The 22,169-nt window shown below is 42.4% G+C and overlaps 1 protein-coding gene across 5 annotated transcripts in view; it reads left to right on the forward strand.

Moving 5' to 3' along the window:
• Window positions 1-22,169, forward strand: part of SLC25A14 (solute carrier family 25 member 14) — a 52,585-nt gene that overhangs the window by 18,805 nt on the left and 11,611 nt on the right. For all 5 annotated transcript variants that reach the window (XM_056107729.1, XM_056107730.1, XM_056107728.1 and 2 more), the window contains 5 exons: window positions 2,403-2,497; window positions 5,595-5,680; window positions 10,117-10,212; window positions 12,084-12,208; window positions 15,199-15,334. In XM_056107729.1, the coding sequence (XP_055963704.1) occupies window positions 2,403-2,497; window positions 5,595-5,680; window positions 10,117-10,212; window positions 12,084-12,208; window positions 15,199-15,334 (538 nt within the window). The remainder of the gene's footprint in view (window positions 1-2,402; window positions 2,498-5,594; window positions 5,681-10,116; window positions 10,213-12,083; window positions 12,209-15,198; window positions 15,335-22,169) is intronic.

A 22,169-nucleotide genomic window follows, 5' to 3' on the forward strand; every position in this document is an offset into this window, starting at 1 on the left:
TGATAGGACAGCGGGTAGGGTGTTTGCCTTACACGTGGCTAATGTGGTTCGGTTCCCAGCACCTCATATGGTCCCCGAGCCCACCAGGAGTTATCCCTAAGCACAGTGCTAGGAATAAACCCTGAGCACTGCTGGGTATGGCCTCCAATAATGAAAAAATGAAAAGAAACCTCCACCTTGTCCCTTGTGAAGAGTCATTCTCTCCCTTTAAAAAGTTGTTCATTTAAATTATAGGTTTATTTATGTTTTATTTTTTGAAGCACTGTGATCTCTTAAAAACAATACAACTGTGAAGAAATTTTATTTTATTTTTTGCTTTTTTTGAGTCACACCCAGTAATGCTCAGTGATTATTTCTGACACTGCACTCAGGAATTACTCCTGGCGGTGCTTGGGAGACCATATGGGATGTCGAGGATTGAACTTGGGTCGGCCCATGCAAAGCAAATGCCCTAGCTGCTGTACTATTGCTCCGGCCCCTGAAGAAATTTAAAAAAAAACATTATATAAATGGAACTTGGTAGTTGTGGTATAAAAGAAATCATTAATTTGGATTTGGGAGCCACACTCAGTGGTGTGCAGGGGTTACTCCTAGCAGTAACAGGAAATGAAGAGTTAGCCACATGCAAGGCAAGTGGCAAGTGCCTTAACCTCTGTATGTTTCTCCAGCCAGTATTTCCTTTATTTTTGGTTTTGCGACCACATCCCATGGTGTCCAGGAATTATTCCCTACAGTGCCTGGGGAACCATATGGTGCGCTGGATCGAACTCAGCTCAGTTGTGTGCAATGCAGGTACCCCACACACTGTCTCTCTAGCACCTCTTTATTTTTGTTAGTATATTTAATTAATTAATTTATTGCTTATTTTTGGGTCACACCCACAATGCTCAGGTTTTACCTCTGACTCTGCACTCAGGAATTACTACTGGCAGTGTTTAGGGGACCATTAGGCTGCCGGGCATCGAACCCGGGTTGGCTACATGGAAGGCAAACGCCCTACCTGCTGTACTGCCTCTCCAGCCTCCTATTAATGTTTAGTGCTACAAAATTTGTGATGTTATTCTTTGTCTCATTTCTGATATCAGTGCTCTGTTTTTTGTGAGCCATGTTAGAATTTATCAACTTCACTGTTAATTTTCCCAAAGAAATTTTTGTTTCATTAGTTTTTCTCTCTGGGCTGGAGTGATAGCACAGTAAGGCATTTGCCTTGCATGCAACCCACTTGGTCGACCTGGGTTCGATTCTTCTGCCCCTCTCAGAGATCCTGGCAAGCTACCGAGAGTATCTTGCCCGCATGGCAAAGCCTGGCAAGCGATCCATGACGTATTTGACATGCCAAACACAGTAGCAACAAGTCTCACAATGGAGATGTTACTGGGCCCTCTCGAGCAAATCGATGAACAACGGGAGGACAGTGCTACAGTGCTACAGTGCAGTTTTTCTTGATTTTTCTGTTTTCAGTTTCCTTGATTGATGCTCTATTTTCTTTCTTTTGGTTTTGGTTTGGTTTGGTTTGGTTTGGGGGTCAGACCTAGTGGTGCTTGGGGGTCGATCTCAGTGTTGCCCAGGGAACCATTCTTGCTGGGGATCAAACCTGGGCCTCTGCATACAGAGCAGGTGTGCTAGCTTTGAGCTAGCTATCTTCTCAGCCTCCTTTTGCTTGCCTTGGGTTTATTTTACTCTTTTTCTAGTTTCTTGAGGTAGGAATTTAGATTATTCATTTGAGATGTTGCCTCTTTCCTAAGTATTTTGTATAATAAATTTTCTTCCAGCCCTGCTTCAACTGTATCCTGCATATTTGGGGGGACCTCCCAAGTGGTGGTCAGGAGGACTGGGTGCCTCACATGCAGTTCTCAGCCAGCTGGGCTAGGGGTGCAATGCAAAGGCCCAAGGATGCCACACTGCTCAGATCCCGCGATGCCAGGGATTACCTGGGCCACCCCAGCCGTGTTTGGGGACCATCAGAGTTGTTTGGGGGGAGGATCAAGTGATGCCAGGGATTGAACCCAGTTCAGACGCATGTTAGGCTGTTCCCTCCCTAATGTACTGTCTTCTGGCTCTTTTCCTGCATATTTTCATATGTTGAATTTTAATTTTCATTCAGTTTGTTTTTTAAATTCACTGAGATATCCTGTGAACCATGGATTGTTCAGAAATATAATATTTAATTCACATGTTTTAGTAGGTCTTTATTGATTTTAATTTTACTTCTATTATGTTTAGAGAAAATATTCTATATGATTTCAATTAAATTTGTTGACTTTTTTATGATCTAAGATGTGTTTCTCTTGGTGAAAGTTTCATGAGTGCTTGGAGGGGTTGGGGAGAAGTCTTTGTGGTTAAGAGGAGGGAGGGAGGTAGTGCAAATTTGCAAGTCCATGTTTTCTTTCTTTTTTTGGTAGAATTGCTCCTGCTTTACTAAGACAGGCATCATATGGCACCATTAAAATTGGCATTTACCAGAGCTTGAAGCGATTATTTGTAGAACGTTTGGAAGGTCAGTATAGATATCTTACTCTCTTTGTGGTAGTACTCAAAGGAATTATTGAAATTATGCTTGATTAAAGAAGTGTTCGTCATGGGATGCCTGAAAATGAGTGACAGTCACTGCAAGGACAAAGCTAGCTTATACTGATGGGATAAATCCTTGCATAAATAGTGAATGTGGGTTACAGGGGTGATCTTCAATCACTGGTCAACTACTTTGGTTCTAACTGTGGTCCACGGACTGGTATGCAGGATTGGGGCTAGTCCACAGGTATTAAAAAAGTGGAAGAGTCTGAGAACAGAAAACTGGATATAGAAACTATGATATAGCTATATAGTGGAGTACTATGCAGATGTTAGGAAAAATGAAGTCATGATATTTGCCTATAAATGGATGGACATGGAGAGTATGCTGAGTGAACTGAGTCAGAAGGAGAGGGACAGATACTGAACAACTGCATTCATTTGTGTTATATAAAATTAGTATGAGACTAATAGCCAAGGCCCAGGAAAACAGGAGCCAGGAGGACTGGTCACTGGTTGGAATCTACCACAAGTGTGTGTGGAGTGGAGGGTAGGTAAAATATAGAAGGGACCACTATGACAATAATCGTTGAAATGGTCATGCTGGGCAAGAACTGAGTGTTGAAAGTAGGTAAAGGGATATACATGATACCTTTCAGTATCTGTATTGTAAATGGGGGGTTGGTGAGAGAGAGCGAGCGAGAGAGAGAGAGAGAGAGCCTGTTATAGAGGCAGCCTGGGGAGTGAGGAGTTAGGGGTGGTGGGAGGGAAACTGGGGACATTGGTGTTGGGAAATGTATACTGGTAGAGGTATGGGTGTCTGAACACTGTATGACTAAAACCTAATCGTGACCAGCTTTGTAATGGTCTATGAAATGGTGATTCAATGAAAAAAAAAGTTGAAGAATGCCAGATTAGAGGGATCTACTCTTCTAGTGTTCTTTTTTTTCTGTCATAGGGAGCTGGAAAAGATATTACAGTGGATAGTACGTGGCTGACTCAAATTCAATCCCTGTTACCCCATATGGTCCTGTTGTCATCACCAGGTGTGATTCCTGAACATAGAGCTAGAAGTAAACCTTGAGCACAGCTGGGTGTGGCTCCCTCCAGAAAAGAAAACCAATGAAAAATCAGAAAAAGACACCACTGGCTGGTCATTAGAGAAGGAGCACGAAACAGTTTTGTCTCAAACATTAATTTTATTGTTATTCTAATTTATTAGAAGTTAATATTCTCTTCACCAGGAGAACTTCAAACCAAATATATTCTCTAGCTGTCAGTTTGGGGAGAGGTGGGGTTTGGTCCACATCCACTGGTGTTCAGACGTGATCCCTGGTGGTGATTAGGGGAGCTATGTGGAACTGGGTACTTGAACCTGGGTCAGCAGGATGCAGTGCAAGTGCCTTAACTCTTGCACTGTTTCTTCATCTCCCCACAGCTAGCTGTAAATTTTGTTAAACTTCCTTTAGGTTATTTAATATTAGATTATTCTTATTTCAAATGCCACCTTTCCCACATTTAGCATTATCATCTGTCTGCTACTGCTTTGTACCTTGATCCTATATTAAAAGGTTATTTAGAGATTAGAGAACCTTTTGGTTAGTAATGTCCTTTGCATAACCTTATTTTCATAAATCAGAATTTTTGAAACATCTTCTTTGAGAAATTTGAAGGGTTCTCTTGTAACTCTTCCTAAAATAGTTTTCCTTTCTTAGAATCTTCACTTGCATTTACCTTGTTTCACTTTCTTGGGAAAGCAAGGTGGAGATTAAATTTCATTTTATGACAATAGATTCTATGGTCTCTTTCTAGCAAAGAAGATAAGTTCTAAATGACTAAAACGTCTTATTTCAGACTGGTATTTGATTTTATGGATACCAAGGCCACTCAAAATTAGTAATTAGATAATGTTTTCTTATTCAACATAGGATTTTTATCTTTTAATTTCGGTTCTTACATATTTAGATTCTTTAGTGGGTGGGGGGTTGGACTACGCCTGGTTGTGCTCAGGGCTTACTCCTGGCTCCGTGCTTGTGGAGCATTTCTGGCAGTGCTTGGGGGACCATGTGCAGTGCCAGGAATTGATTAGCCGTGTGCAAAACAAGTACCTTACCCACTGTTCTCTCGTGAGTCTCTAAAATCAATTCTCCAGAGAAGGATTTAATGCTGAATTGATGTGGTTATCCGAGTTTTTAGAGGGCATTTCCCAATATTCTTTAGAAATACCTTTTTTAAAAAATAAAAATATGATTTATGGGGTAGGAAAATAGTCCAGGACTGGAGAGAGAGTAAAGCAGGTAAGTCCCTTCCCTTGCCTGGCATCTACCTGGGATTGATTACCAGTACCCCAGTTCTCTGAGCACCACCAGAAGTGATACCTGAGCACAGAGCCAGGAGGAAGCCCTGAATACTGCCAGATGTGGCCCCTAATCAACCAAAACCAAAAAAGGTGATTCAGCAGTTAGGGCACATTGCATGGGCCCAACCTGGTTTGAAGTCCCAGTACTCCATGGTTCCTGGAGCATCACTGGGTATGACCCTGAAGGCTCCTGAGCACAGCTTGGAAGCTGGGTGACTTGCGTAATCCTTGGCCCTGCAGGACCCAGGTAGCACTGATTCCTCAAGCACTGAGTAGTTGTTTGGCTGAGTATTACTAGGGATCGTCCAGAGCCTCCTGAATATCACTTGGGAACCCCCCCCAATTTTTTTTTTTTTGGAAATTGGGACCATAAAGCACAGTGCTGCAGGGGTGATTATTGGCTCCTTGCTTAGGAATGAGCCCTGCTGGTTCGCGGGAGACCATATATGATGCCAGGGATTCAAAGCAGGGTAGGCTGCATGCAATACAAGAGCCTTACCTCCCATACTATCTCTCCAGCCCTATTTTTTAATGTTTCCCAATTTTTATATGTCTAAGCAGTAATTTGGAATCTAGAGATACCTGCTTATCTTTCATAACATTTGCAGTACATTTCTGTAGTCCATTCTCTGATTGGGACTCCCTTTCTCTGATAACTCAGTACGCCATTCTGAGAAACTGTTATATAATATAAGCAAATGTTTCTTTTTTCCCTTTTATACAGATGAAACTCTCCTGATTAATATGATCTGTGGGGTAGTGTCGGGAGTGATATCTTCCGCAATAGCCAATCCCACTGATGTATTGAAGGTAAGAGATCTGGTGGTATTGGATGTGTGCGATGTGATGCGAAAAGAGCACAAATGTGAAGATTTAAACTCAGATTCCTAATCTGTCACATGTTAACTATAAAACTGAGGTCAAATCACAGAATCATTTATGTCTATATTTTCTTAATATATATATAGAAAATGTAAAGTTAAAATAATATAGTGCTTATTGGAGAGGTTGCTAGAGATTAGAAATGGTTAATGTAAACTGCATGTCATTCTGCCTGGTAGATGATAGATACTCAGTAAATAATAGTATATATGATATGCATTAATTTGTTGCTAACTAAGGCTATCAGTTTCTAGATTCTATTTGTATTCCTTTCTAAAACTCATCAAAGATTAAACTTGTGTTTGTTAATAATCCTTTTCCCATTTTACAAAAGAAAGATATATTCTGGGGGGCTGTAGTGATAGTACAGTGGGTAGAGCACTTGCCTTGCCAACCCGTGTTCAATCCCTGCCACCCCATATGGTCCCCTGAGCCCTGGCAGGAATGATCCATGAGCACAGAGCCAAGACTAACTTACCCCTGAGCACCACTGGTTGTGGTTACAAAACAAAACAAGATAGATTCTGTAATCATCACTCATCATAGTATGGTCGATTGACCTGTGTCATAATTCAAGGTAACAAAGATGACTAAAATGGTATTTAGTAGGGCCAGAGAGATAGGGGGTAGGGCACTTTCCTTGCAGGCAACCCACTGACCTGAGTTTGATCCCTGGTACCACATATGGTCTTCTGAGCCTTGCCAGAAGTGATTCCTGAGTGCAGAGCCATGAGTAAGCCCAGAGCATTGTTAGATGTGTCTCCCCCCACAACAAAAATGAAAAAAGTTCTTAAGAAAATTCTCATTTTAAGGTACCTTAAGTCTAAAATGCTGCTGTCTTAGCTTTCCTTGTTTGTTTTGTGTTTGTTTGTTTTTGAATCACACCTGGTGGTGCTTAGGGCTTATTACTTGCTCTGCACTCAGGGATCACTCCTGGCCGACTCAGGAGAGCATGTGGGGTACCATGGATTGAACCTGACTCAGCCATGTGCAAAGCAAACATCCTACCTACTGTACGATTGCTGTGGCCCCATGTCTTTTCTTTTTCTTAAGAGGTATCAATAAATATATGATTAAACATGTGAGTTCTAAGTTCTAAAAATTTAGGGAGGGGACTGGAAAGATAGTACATCAGGTAGGGCATTTGCCTTGCACAGGGCTGACCCGGGTTTGATTCCCAGCATCCCACATGTTCCCCTGATTACTGCCAGGAGTACTTTCTGAGTGCAAAGCCAGGAATAACCCTTGAGCATTGCCGGGTACGACCCCCCAAAAATAGGGAGAATGTGATTTTTTGTTGTGTTTTGTGGCCACACTGGGGTTACTCTGGATTCTTTAGTTATTATAATAACTTGTAGAGGTGCAGTAGAAGTCCCAAAAGGACAACATATGCTTCACCATTTCCAATATTTTCCTCAGGCCAATCTTAAGAGATTACACTTAGAAATCACTACAGATGCAATTTGGCTCTGTCATTGTATGTGCATCCCTGTGTTAAACTTTCAAAGAATTAACCACAAGGCCAGGTAGAAATAGTACATTGGTTAAGGTTCTTGCCTTACACAGACTGAACCATTGCCTTACACAGGCTGGACGTGGGTTTATCCCTGGTATTGAAATATGGTCCCTTGAGCACCACCAGGGGTCACTCCTGAGCACAGAACCAGGAATAGACCATAATACCAGCTGGCTAGGGCCCTTCAACACTCCTCCTCCCCCGCCCCAAATAAAAAGAAAAGGAATTAACCCTAAAGGTATTCCCATAATTCATCTCTTTTTTATAGAAGCGAGGGGCAGGCACACTTAGCAATGCACAATTATTACTCTTGGCTCTGCACTCAGGAACTACTCCTGCCGGTGCTCAGGGGACCATGTGGGATGTCAAGATAGAATCTGGGTCGGCTGCATGCAAGGCAAGTACCCTATCCAATGTACTATCATTTCAGCCCCCATAATTCATCTTTTTATAGAAGAACATAGAAAAATCAGAGGTTAATTCTTACAGAATCTGTTTGGTAACTAATTTTGCGGATAATTGCATGCATTGTTAAGGCTAAAACTTTAAGGTGAAAAATAAGAATGGGGGTCGTAGAGGTCATTCAGTGGATGGTGTGCTAACTTTGCATGAGATGACCCATGTTCCATCCCCAGAACTCATATGGTTCCCTGATTCCTGCTAAGAGTGATCTCTAAGCACCACCATGTGTGGCCACAAACAAAAAAGAAACAAGATTATATTCATTATTCATAAAAACCAGGATAGAGTGGGAGATTATACAGAAATCTGTTTCTCTACTCACATATCCCTTCTTGAGAACTTTCCTCCCCTCTAGCTCTTTCTCATGATTACAATCATCCTGTCGTTCGTTGATTGTCTCGAGCAGGCACCAGTAACGTCTCCTTTGTCCTAGCCCTGAGATTTTAAAAAGTGCCCTATTCAAGGCTCTTTCAGGGTTAGGAGAATGAGACCCATCATTGTTACTTGTATTTGGCATATTGGGTACGCCACGGGGAGTTTGCCAGACTCTGCCGTGTGGGTAGGTTACATTCGGTAGCCTGCCAGGTTGTCCAAAGTAAGAATGAGATAATAAGATGTTGCGCAGAGCTGGCTTTTATAGCTCTTTCTATTCACAGCTATTTGGACAGGGATGGGGGAGATTTCTCATCTTAAAGCAATTAAAGTCATGACAGATATTCCATTTGCACTGTCAGAATTTTGACTAGAACTTAGAGGGATAGGATCAGTGAGATACCAGCATTAAAACCAGTGACTAAGTACACGAGAATCAGCAAGGTACTTGTGAGGAATCAGCATAAGGTGATAGACCATGGGTGGTAGATCCAAAATTATCTTCATAAAGGTGTTAAATAGCCATACTTTCACTTAAAAATCAATAAAATGAGTTTGCCTAAAAATGCCAAGAGTCTTTTTGGAAATGTGAACAGGAAGACCATGTTAAGCCAGGCTTGAAGCACCCAGTCAAGTATGGAAGCAAAGAAAGCCCGAGAAGATGTCATGGTCTCAATCCAATGTTTCTTATTTTTCTTTTTTTCGGTCACACCCAGCGATGCACAGGGGTTACTCCTGGCTCTGCACTCGGGAATTACTCCTGCTGGTGCTCGGGGGACCATATGGAATGCTGGGAATTGAACCCAGGTCAGCCATATGCAAGGCAAATAAAGGCCCTACCTGCAGTACTACCGCTCCAGTCCTCTAATCCAGTGTTTCATTAGTCCCTATCTGAATGCCAAGGCCAGTGCTCAGAGAAGCTCTTCCTTTTGTGTGTGTGTGATTTGTGATTTTGTTTTTGGATCGCACCCGGCAGTGCTCAGGGCTTACTTCTGGCTCTCTGCTCCAGGGATCACTTCTGGGGCTCAAACATGGGTGGGCTGCGTGCAAGGCAAGTATACTAACATCTATATTATCTCTTGGGCCCCTTGAGAAGGACTTTCTAAGCTGAATCAAGATTTTTAGAGATTGACAGTGATGATGTCCTACTATGTTTGTAAATTTGTGCTGCATGAGATAAAAGTCAACTTCTGGACTTGTGTGTTCGTTAAAAAAAAGTCAATGTTCTTTGAATTGTAGAAAATGAAGATAAAAAAGGACTCATATGCAAGATTTTTTTTTCATATGCAAGATTAGAACAGAGGAGATGAAGCAAGAAGGGCTGAGGAAGAGTTAGATAAGCTTGTCATCTGTCATCTGTGTATTTAGTTTGTAATCCGAGGTGAATGGGATGGATTTTTCCCCCAGTTTTTTTTTTTTTTTTTGCTTTTTGGGTTATACCTGGCGATACACAGAGGTTACTCCTGGCTCATGCACTCAGAAATTACTCCTGGCGGTGCTCGGGTACCATATGGGATGCTGAGAATCGAACTCGGGTCAGCAGTGTGCAAGGCAAACACCATACCCACCAAGCCCCTTTTCCCCAGTTTTTGGGCCACACTTGGCTGTGCTCAGAACTAACTCCTGGCTCTGCTTGGGGATCTCTGGTGGGCTCAAGGAATCATATAGGGTGCCAAGATAGAATCCAGATTGACCATATGCAGGGTAAGTGCCCTACCCACTATACTCTGGCCCCAGTGGGAAGGATTTTGGTGGATGTGACACTGACAAAGTTGTCTCTGACCACTGGTGCAGCCTTATTTGCCTTTATTCTGTACAACATGAGATAATTAAAGAGTAACTTCCATGCTTACATGTGCTCTTATTTCCAACCCCTTGTCACCAGCCCTATCAAGAAACCATAGAGATAGCAAGGTTATCTGTTATGAGATTTTAGATTTTTCTTAATTTCAAAGGGGTGGAGCATCTCCTTTTGATTCTCTCTGTTGATACAAAATTTTTTCTCTTGTTTTAGATTCGAATGCAGGCTCAAGGAAGCTTGTTCCAAGGCAGCATGATTGGAAGCTTCATTGATATATACCAACAAGAAGGTACCAAGGGTCTCTGGAGAGTAAGTAGTTTATTACTAGAATTATTCTGTATTATCGGTTCCTAGAATTAGCAAAATACATTTTTTATGAAAAGCCATAAAATTATGAATTGTCATAATATTGTAAGTGACATGGTAACATAACAAAAGAGCTCCTTATCGCCTATTCTACTTAATAGTTGTTGGCTGTATATTTGAAGCAATGCATATGCTTTGAAATTATAACATATCTCATCTTAAAGTAGCACTGTAGCACTGTCCTCCCGTTGTTCATTGATTTGCTCGAGCGGGTACCAGTAACATCTCCATTGTGAGACTTGTTACTATTTTTGGAATATCAAATACACCATGGGTAGCTTGCCAGGCTCTGCCATACGGGCAGGATACTCTCTGTACCTTGCCGGGCTCTCCGAGAGGGTCAGAGGAATCGAATCCGGGTCAGCTGCATGCAAGGCAAATGCCCTACCTGCAGTGCTATCTCTCCAACCTGTCTCATCTCATCTTAAAAGTATAAAATACAATTTTTTACTATATCAGACTTGTGTAATTAGCACTTTTAGAACATTTTCATCAATATAAAAAGAAACCCCCATATCTAATTATCACTTTCCATGTGCCCTAAATCTCCTAGCCCTAGATAATGTTTAATGTGCTTTCTATCTCTTCTCTATTAATTTGCCAATTTATGATAGAATATTATATTTACACATCACATCCTGTTGATAGTTTCACTTGGCATTTTGGTTGTTTATACTGCTTGGCTATTAGGGATATTGATAATATATTTCTATGTGTATAAGACTTTGGATGATTACATGTTTTTAGTTTTCTTGGGTATGTATTTAGGTATGAAATTGCTGAGTCACGTGTTAATTCTGTTTTACCTTTTTGAGAAATTATCAACGAGGTTCTAAAGTGATTATTCCAATTTACATTTGTGCCAGCAGTTTGTAAGAGTTTCCAATTTCTTCACATCCTCATCTACAATCTGTATTTGTTTGCTTATTTCCCTCTTAAAGCTGTCCTAGTGGTTTGTAGTGGTATATCATTGTAGTTTTGATTGATCTTCATTAACAGTGTTAAGCATCTTTTCACGTGCTTGTTGGATATTTGTGTATATTTTTTGGAAAATGTCTGTTCAGATCTTTTGCTTGTTTTAAAATTGGATTATTTATTGTGTTTTAAGAGTTATTCATAAATTTTGGATACTAGTCTCTGTGATATGCATGTGTTTTCTTGCACTGTTGGTGTCATCTTTCACTTTCTTGATGGTACTCATTGAATAACAAAAATTGTTAAGTTCAGTTTATTACTTTGTTACTTGTAATTTGAGTGTCAATGATTTTATTCCATGTACAGCAAATGAATTGGAGATTTATTAGTGCTATACATCAGCCATCAACTTTCAAGAGTGACCTCTATAATCCATACTGGATTTTTTGTTTCTTTTTATCTCCTAGCCCCTTTTTAAAAAAAATTTGTGTGACACCTGGCGGTGTGCAGGACTTTCTCCTAGCTCTGCGCTCAAGTACCAGGTGGTACTCACGAGCCATATGTGGTCCCAGAGATCAAACGAGAGTTGACCACATCTAAGTACTGTTTCTCTGCCCCCATCCCATTTTGTTTATAAATATAAATATTTATTTACATAGGGGGATTGGGGCTACTCCCAGTAATGCCCAGGAACTATTCCTGATTCATTACTGAGGAGTTACTCTTGGCAGTGCTGGGGAGACCATATGCAGTGAAGGGGATAGAGTCAGGGTTGACTGTATGCAAGGCAAGCACCGTACACCTAAAATTTCTTTCCAGTTCCCATTTTGTTCATTTTTAGATTTAGGTTACTACCTATTTATTTCCTTGGTGTGTCTTATGTCACTTATCTCCTGCAGGGTGTTGTGCCAACTGCTCAAAGGGCTGCCATCGTAGTGGGAGTAGAGCTACCAGTCTATGATATTACCAAGAAGCATTTGATAATGTCGGGAATGATGGGAGACACAATATTAACCCATTTTATGTAAGTATGGCAGGTTATGCTCGTTCTTCATTTTTAATACCTTGAACACAGGGAGCATCTTTCACTTAAGACCTCATTAGAGTCGATAACAGATACATCTGGCCTAACTACCCTTATCTCTCTTAGAAAACTTTCGATTTTCTGATATGTGTATAGACATCTTAACTACTTTGGAACTTGGGGGCAGTATCTAACAGCAGTTTCCCAGCCATCAATTTATGTTTGTTCACATGTAATCTCTACCGTTCTCTCTCTCTCTCTCTCTCTCTCTCTCTCTCTCTCTCTCTCTCTCTCTCTCTCTCTCTCCCCCTCTCTCTCTCTCTTTTGCTTTTTGGGTCACACCCAGCGATGCATAGGGGTTAATCCTGGTTTATGCACTCAGGAATTACTCCTGGCCATGCTCGGGGGACCATATTGGATGCTGAGAATTGAACCCGGGTTGGGCCGCGTTCAAGGCAAACACCCTACCTGCTGTGCTATCACTCTAGCCCTCACTCTCTAGTTACCTTCATTTGCTTTGGTTTAGCTAAGAAAGCAAACTCTTCTCAGGGAGAATCAAATAAAAGATGACATTTTATCTGGCCTGTGAAACAAAACTAGTTTGGGATTGATAACTGTTGCTAATCTTCTCTATATTTTCTTTCTCTTGTAACATTTATGCTATTTTGTTACCTAAGTGCATGTGATATGCCATGGTTTGCAGTTTTACATAAATTACAGATGATGAATGATACTTGCCACTTAGGGATTTAAAATTTTTACAGGGGAGAGAACTGGGGTCATGCTTGGTGCAGTGCACGGGGCTACTCCTGGATCTCTGCTCAGGGTCACTCCAGGCAATGCTTCAGGGACCATTTGTAATGCCAGGGATCAAACTGGGCTCATGTGTATATATTGCAAGCACTTCAGTCTTTGTGCTGTATCTTTGCTTTCTACTTAGGGATCTTGGTAGACTTATAAAGTGACTTCTTTTTTAAAAAACTGCTATTTGAGTTTCAGATTATAAAGTTATAAGGATGAGTGTTTTTGAGGGATAGGGATTTGAGATAATACCAGTATTATTTGGAGCTTCCTACTGGCACCATTCTCAGGGGTTTCTCCTGGTGGTACTTGGGGGACCATGTATTGCCAGAAATCAAACCTGGGTTGGTTGCATGCAAGCAAGCACCTTAATCCCTTCTTTTTTTTATACATTTTTTGGGTCACACCCAGCGATGCTCAGGGGTTATTCCTGGCTCTGCTCTCAGGAATTACTCCTGGCGGTGCTTGGGGGCCATATGGCATGCTGGGGATCGAACCCAGGTCAGCCGTGTGCAAGGAAAACGCCCTACCTGCTGTGCTATCGCTCCGGCCCCTTTAATCCCTTCTTAAGCCCTTTACTGTTTCTCCGGTTGAGGGACAACATCTGAAGGACATCTCTTTTATTTAATATTTTTTATTAAAGCACCATGATTTACAAAGTTTTTCATAGTTGAGATTTAAACATACAGTGTTCCGGTACTAATCCTCCCACCAAGGGACCTCCAGGTATCTCTCTCTGTCTCTCTCTGTCTCTCTCTGTCTCTCTGTCTCTCTCTCTCTCTGTCTCTCTCTCTCTCTTTCGGTTTTTGGGCTGCACATGGCAATGCTCAGTGGTTTCTCCTAGGTCTGCATTCAGTAATTACTCCTGTGAGTGCTTGGGGGACCATATGGGATGCCAGAGATCAAACCTGGTTTGGGAGATGCAAGGCAAGCACTTTGTCCACTGTTCTAGCTCTCCAGCCCCAAAGGATATCTCTCTTTTTCTGTTTTGGTTTTCTAATTGTATATAAACATTTTTACTCTTTTGCTGTCTGTTTTTTAAAACTTTCTGTTAAAGTACTGTGATTTACAAAGTTACCGATAGTTGAGCTTTTGGCATATAATATTTTAATACTAGTCCCACCACCACTGTCAACTTTCCTCTATCAGTGTTCCCTTTTTCCCTCCCACCCCAACTCCCACCCCCACCCCATCCCCACCTGTCAACTTGATAGGCACATTACAAAGTTTCAGTAGTCGCAGCTTAGATCTCATGATTTCAGTGTTATTGAGCCTGTGTTTGAGATATATGGCTATTCTACACCCACATCACCAGTATAACTGAAGTCCTGATGCCTGTTCACTCAATATTTCCTGTTCTCCGCTTGATTTCTTTCCTCCTCTCTAAACACTGGGGTCAAATGTGATCTAAACATCCCCCTTTTACTACAGTACTTTTCCTCATCCAGTATTCTATATGCCACAGATAAGTGAGATTAGAATTGAATACCCTATGACAGAACTCTATATATGGGCAGTTAATGATTTTTTCCTTTTGGGTCACACCCAGCGATGCTCAGGGTTACTCCTGGCTCTGCACTCAAGAGTTACACTCCTGGCAGTACTTGGGGGACCATATGGGATGCTGGAGATTGAACCCGGGTCAGCTGCGTGCAAGGAAAAACTCCCTACCTACTGTGTTATCGCTCCGCCCCCATGGGCAGTTAATTTTTGATAAAGGGACTGAGAACATGAAATGCAGTAAAGGTAGCCTCTTCAACAAATGGTTCTGGGAAAATTGGATAACTAGGTGTAAGGCTTCTTTTTTTCCTCCCTCCCTCCCTCCCCCCTCCCTCCCTTCCCCCCTCCCTCCCTCCCTCCCTCCCTCCTTCCCTTCCCTTCCTCCCTTCCTTCCTTCCTTCCTTATCTCGTTTTTAAAAAAGTTTCTAAGGACAGGGAAATGGCTTAAAGGTCTGGAACACATTCAATCTCCACCACCACATGGTCTTCTAAGTATTATCAAGTGTGCCGCTTCCAAAGATAGATATAGTGAAAAAAAGTGTTCTTTCCCTTTATGTTTTAAGGAAAGTGTAAGTGTCAGTTTTTACTAGTGTGTTTGCCTCACTATACATTTGTATTTAACCTAATTTCTATTTAGTGGGCAGTGATGAAATTCCATCTGTAAGCCTTCTTAAAGTTTTCATCTTTAGTTCCAGCTTTACATGTGGCTTGGCTGGGGCTCTGGCCTCCAATCCAGTTGATGTTGTTCGAACTCGTATGATGAACCAGAGAGCAATTGTGGGACATGTGGATTTGTACAAGGGTACTTTGGATGGCATTTTAAAGGTACGTACACCATGGATTAAAAAATTTTTTGTTGAATATTCGTGAGATAGACTATTACAAAGCTGTTCATGATGGGGTTTCATTCACACAATGATCCAACACCCATCCCACCACCAGTGCACACCTCCCACCAATAATGTCCCCCATGGCCCTCTACCATCCCCCAACACCATCCCCCACCAGCCTGCCTCTATGGCAGGAACTCCTCCTCCTCTCTCTCTGTCTCTTCTTTTGTGAATTATGGTTTACAGTGGGGGCCAGAGCAGTAGCATAGTGGGTAGGGCGTTTGCCTTGCATGCAGCTGACCCGGGTTCGATTCCTCTGCCCCTCTCTGAGAGCCTGGCAAGCTACCGAGAGTATTCTGCCCGCATGGCAAAGCCTGGAAAGCTCCCTGTGGTATATTCAATATGCCAAAAACCGTAACAAGTCTCACAATGGAGATGTTACTGGTACACACTCAGGCAAATTGATGAATAATGGGAGGACAGTGCTACAGTGCTATGGTTTACAATGAAGGTACTAAGAGGTCATTATGTTTGTTCAGGGCATTCAGAATTTTTACTTGGAAGATAAGACTGGAGTAGCTTTTTTAAGTGGGTGGGAGCTTGCGGTGTGGACGTTACTGCTGAAGCTTCTGGAAGTATGGGGAGGTGGGGGGAGGTAGCCCATCCCGACCCTGAGAAAGACTGGAGATTTCCGTCACAAAACCCGTGTACCCAGATTTTCAGCAAATTATACTCAGTGAGGTCTGTCCTGAGATAGAGTACAGCCAGGAATATGGTGGTGATTTTTTTTTCTTTTTGGGTCAATATGGTGATGCTCAGGGGTTATTCTTGGCTCTGCATTCAGGAATCACTCCTGGCGGTATTCAGGGGACCATATGGAATACTAAGAATCGAACCAGGGTCGGCTGTGTGCAAGGCAAATGCCCTACCTGTCGAACTATTGCTCCACCCCATGGTGGCAGTTTTGGATTGTGGGAACAAACGACTACTGGGGGCTCTGCTTGGGCAGGCACCAGACTGACTTTCCCCATTCCGGTTTACTCTGGTGTGTTCAGCCTTGCGTGGGTCTGAGATTAACGGCAGCTTTCGATCTTTTTCAATATTTATTTATGGGTCTCTGAAGCAGGGGTGGTAGATGAGCTTACATGGTGGCACTGGAGTTGGTTCTTGGGGGTGACTGCCAGTGCTTCCAGGAGTATGGGGAAGTGGGGTGAGGAAGCCACTTCCAACTCTGAGAAAGCCTGGAGATTTCAGTCACAAAACCCACATATCCAAATTTTCTACAGGTTAATATCTTGGTGCGGTTCATCCTGTGATGGTAGAATCCGGCCAGGGGTACGGATTGTGGGAACAAACGGCTGCAAATTGTTCTGCTTGAGCAGGCACTACTAGGCTAACCCACTCATTCCAATTTACTCTGGTGTGTTTGTTCAGTTTTGCACAGGTACAAGATTAACTGTGGCTTTTGATCTCTTTTGAGATTTATTTATGGGTCTCTGAAGCAAGAGTGATAATTGAATTTATATAGCTGAGCTGAAGATGGTTGTGGGTGTGGGTCTCACGTACCTAACTTGTGGCCATTTAATTTCTCGGAAAACTTGGTCCCAAGTTGTTGGAGTCCAGTCAAAGGCACAGGGGCAATTTTGGGGTGTCAGGAAGCATGAAGGCACTATCAGGCTGCTGATGCACTTGTCCCATGGGTACAGATTGACCAGCTGGCAGCACCACAACCCCTGCATTTTAATTTTTCTTTGATGCTTCAGACCTTTGTTAAGTCATTATTTTTGATTCCCTCAGAGAATTTTGAAGGTAGATGGGGAATAATCATTTTATCTATTTTTATAGTCTGTCAGAGTCATTCTCAGATAGAAAAACTGTCTCCTTGGCAATCTGCTGATGCATGCTGGTCCTTAGTATTATTCCAGCTTGAGTACTTGAGAATGCAGGATGCTTTTATTAATAGCAATATATGTAATTGAAAGAAAAAATTTAGCATCCCACATTTGCCCACTTCAGAAAAGATTGAGATCACGTAATGGAAAATCTGGCACTCAGTGTTCAACACTGTGCATTGGTTTTAAAAGTTTCTGCTATGTTAGGTTTCTAGGAAGCTTTTGTAAATGTAATATGTAATCTCATGATAATATTACAAAAATTTGGGTTAGGATATAATAAAAGGAAGCTTTTAGGTTTTCTACTACTAGATATTTTGTTTAACAGCTGTTGAAGGATATCTCTTTTTTTTTAAGTTTCTAGGGACCATTGAAATGGCTCATAGGGCCATTTAGGTACAGAGTAGCATATCACAGATATTAAACATAATCAGCACAACTTGGTAAATGATAAACTCATTAATCTATGGAAGGAAATTTCACTTCCATTTGGAACTATAGGTTAGCCTGCCTGTAAGTGTTGACGTCTTTAATAATTTATCTTGGTCCTGGGATTGGCTCCTGACAAAGCAACCTACCTTATTAACATAAGGCTTCAAGTTTGATCCCTGTGCTACCCACATGCACTGAGTGTGGTCCTGGTAACACTGCTTCTTGGGACCTTCTTTACCCTGGAAAAGTATGTGATTTCTGGTACATTGCAGCCAGGAATATCCAAACAATGCAAGTCAAGTATGTGACCACCCTCCCAGCAAGTATAGGAATTTAAAGTAAAGTGCAAATGCTAATACAGGAGTGCAACTACCTGTGAGCACTGTAGACAGAATGTGTGGGAGCATCACAGCTAAAGAGTGTGACCCCGAGCGCACATCACAGTTTGTGCTTGAGCACCACAACCAGAATGAGACTGTGGCAGTTACCACAGGGGTCTCAGAACAACTGTGTGAGTCACCTGCAGGCATCACAGTGATAGCAAAAGGAAGGAAAGAGGGAAACCTAATAATTCACACTGAGTACTGTACTGTGTATGTATTAGGAAGTGTTTTAATGGGACTTACATGCATTTATTTATTTAGTCTCCTCACAATTGAGGTAGATTCTGAAGCACTGAGAGATCAACCTGTCCAAAGTTTTTTTTTCTTTTATTTGAGGGTGGTGGTCACACCTGGTAATGCACAAGGGTTACTCCTGGCTCATGCACTAGGAATTACTCTGACGGTGCTCCAGGAACCATGTGGCACATGTGGCATGCTGCAAATTGAACCTGAGTCAACCGTGTGCAAGGCAAATGCCCTACCCGCTGTGCTATCGCTCCAGCCCCCTGTCCAAAGTTTTATAGCTAATAAGTGGGGAGCTCAGGTTTCAACTCAAACAATTTAACGTTAAGCAAGTATTATTTTTTGGGGTTCCAGGAAGCACACCTGGAGATGTTCAGGGATTACTCCTGGCTGTGCACTCAGGAATTAGTCCTGCCAGTTTTCATGGACCATATGGGTTGCTGGGGATTTAACTGGGATGGCCATATGCAACACAAGTGCCTACCACTGTACTGTCTCTTTGGCCCTAAAGCCAACATTTCTTTTTTCCCCTCTTTTTTATTGAAAAGTGGACATTCTGAAGCCTTGATGTCTGCCTAAGTTTGTGGCTTAATTAGGTTTAAAAGGATACTGAATGCTATACTGAGGTGCTTGCTTGCACTTAAATACTTGATGGGGAACTATTAAGAGATTTTCATAAGGATTGATTTGCATTTGATTAACTATATTTTTGGTCACATCTGGTGGTGCTCCCCGGCTCTGCTCAGGGGTTACTTCTGACAGTGCTCATGAACAATATGTAGTGACAGGTATTAAACCGGGGTTAGTGACATACAAGGCAAGCATGTTACCCCCGTGCTGTATCTTTGATTCCCAGGTTTGCATTGATCCCTCTGTTTTTCATTCTGGGGCCATACTCAGCAGTGCTCAGGACTTACTCCTGGTTCTGTGTTCAGGGGTCACTCCCAGTGGGCTTGGAGGACCATATGGGATGCCGGAAATTGAACCTGAGTCAGCCGTATGCAAGGCAAGTGCCTTGCCCTCTGTACTGTCTGTCTGTCCCTTTGAATAGATAGCTTTGATTTTGTGGGGGCTGGACAGTGATTTTTCATTCTAGGTATTCATTAGAATCACTAGTGAACTTTCACATCTTCTTGTCTACCTTAAACTGGTGAACACAGAACCTTCATGAAGGTAAGGAGGATAGAACACAGATGTCAGTGTTTTTTTCTTTATTTTTTAACCACGTTTGGTTGTTCTCAGGGGCTAGTTCTGGCTCTGTGTTAAGGAGGACTATATACAGTGCCAGGTATCGAACCAGGTTTGGCTGCATGCAAGGCAATCCCTTAAGCCCTGTACTATCTCTCTGCCCCTAGGCATCAGTATTTTCAAATTATCAGTTATTGTGATTTGTATATTCAAAAAATGAATTCGAGGGGCTGGAGTATAGCCCCTCACTGTAGTACAGCGGATACTGGAATATGCTGGAGTACAGTGTACTGGAGTACACTGCAGTACAGCGGGTACTGGAGTACACTGGAATACAGCGTACTGGAGTACACTGCAGTACAGTGGGTACTGGAGTACGCTGGAATACAACGGGTAGGACGTTTGCCTTGCACACGGCCGACCCAGGTTCGATCCCCGACATCCCATATGGTCCCCCAAACACCGCCAGGAGTACCTCCTGAGTGCAGAGCCAGGAGTAACCACTGATCATTGCTGGGCATAACCCAAAAAGAAAAAAATAAGAATTCGAATCTGCAGCGCTCTCTCAATGTTGCTCATTCAATGTTGCAGACCATTCAGCTAAGGTGATAAGCCTGCTCCAGTGGCACTTATTTTTAAAATTATTCTAGTGATTGTTAAAACTTTAAGGTAGATTAAATCACTTGGAGGGCTCATTGAAATGCAGCTGATTGGACTCCAACACTGGATTGATGCGGTACGTTCGGGGTTGGGTCTGTGAATTTGCATTTGAGGGGGAATACCCTACAATACTCAGGGTCTATTTGCAGAACTCACCTGGGGGACAATATGCAATGCCAAGGATGGAATTGGATCCAGCACATGCAAGGCAGGTGCCTTACTTCTTATACTATCTCTCCTTCCCTGAGAATCTGCATTTATAACAAGTTCTCAGCAATATTTATGCTGCTGGTCTGGAGACCTACTTTGGAGTCCTTACCTAGCGAATACGATTATTGATTAGAAGGCCTCCTAGCAAGCACTGATGTGTGTCTGGGTCTAACATGATTGTGGGAATGTCGGAGATGGGCTATGGTTGAGAATAGTTCATAGCTGGGCAGGATTTGGTTGACTGTGTAAAGAGTTATGGGATAAAGGATGTGTCAAAGATAACTTCCCAGTTTGGGGTTTTGGTGACCATGTGGTCCCATTCATTGAGCCAGGCATCTTAGAAAGAGGATTGAGTTTTATGGGAAATTTTCCAGTTTTGGACACTCAGTTTGAAATTTTACAAAGTACCCAGTAGATAGATTTGGATAGTGTAGTCTCAACTCAGGGAAGCCATTGGAGAGTTTAAATGGGAAGTGACACAATCTCATTTATAATTTTATTTTATTTTTTGGGGGGTCACACCAGGTGGTGCTCAGGGTTTAGGTCTTGGTGGACTATGTGGGGTGTCAGAGATCAAATCTGGGTTGGTTGTGTACAAGGCAAGCCTTGTACCTGCTGTACTACTGATAAAGTCCTTCATTTATCATTTCAAATTATGGTTTTGGCTTCTAGATGAAAATTGTATACCATTTAAAAGACTTATTGTGGTAACCTAGGCAAGAAGTGATAGGCTTAAAACAAACAAACACTGTCCTCCCGTTGTTCATCAATTAGCTTGAGCGGGCCCAGTAACATCTCCATTTTGAGACTTGTTGTTACTGTGTTTGGCATATTGAATACATCATGGGTAGCTTACCAGGCTTTGCCATATGGGCGAGATACTCTCGGTAGCTTGCCAGGCTCTCCGAGAGGGGCAGAGGAATTGAACCCGGCTTGGCCGGGCATGCTGCACGCAAGGCAAATGCCCTACCGCTGTGCAGCTTAAATTGTATCTTTAAGGTCTCTTGCCATTCTTGCAGTCTGTGATTGTAGGTTATCTGTATCTAGCCCTTATTTTGACTGATTTTCACGATTTTCTGACATTAATTTTGGTGTGATAGCTTCAGCATTTGCTGAGAATCTATTGGGGGAAGCATATTGTCATCCCATTGTTCATCGATTTGCTCAAGTGGGTGCCAGTAACATCTCCATCCATCCCTGTCGCATGCTAGTGTAGCCCAATGGCGTCTGCTTGTTCCAGGAGCACAAAGAGCATCAAACAGTTCGTTCAGGGTCTTAACGAAGAAATCCGACCATCTCCTAGGTGGGCGACCGCGTGTTCTTTTGACGTTCTGTGGAATCCAGTTTGTTTTGTTTCTAAAATTAGTTAAAACTGGGACTAGAGGGATAGCTATTTGTGTCCCTCCTTGCATACATGAGACCCTGCATTTGATATTTTTAAAAATTATTTTTTATTTATTTTATTTTATTTTATTTTTGCTTTTTGGGTTACACGCAGCGATGCTCAGGGGTTTTCCTGGCTCTGCACTGAGGAATTACTACTGGCAGTGCTCGGGGACCATATGGGATGCTGGGGATCAAACCCGGGTTGGCCGCATGCAAGGAAAACACCCTACCCACACTGGCACTCTGCCCCCCGCACATTTGATTTCTCACATTGCATGCCCCCTTGCCAAGCATTGGTGGATGTAGCATGGTGGCCCCTGAGTGTCATCAGGGCATTCTTAGTGGGCTCCACCACCACTGAGCCTCATCACTGAATCTGTGCTGGACTATCAGGCCATACCACCAGCCAAGTATCACTGGGGAAGCTTCGCCCAAA

Source organism: Sorex fumeus, unplaced genomic scaffold (genome assembly GCF_029834395.1).
Source record: "Sorex fumeus unplaced genomic scaffold, SorFum_2.1 ptg000171l, whole genome shotgun sequence".
Taxonomy (NCBI): Eukaryota; Metazoa; Chordata; class Mammalia; order Eulipotyphla; family Soricidae; genus Sorex; species Sorex fumeus.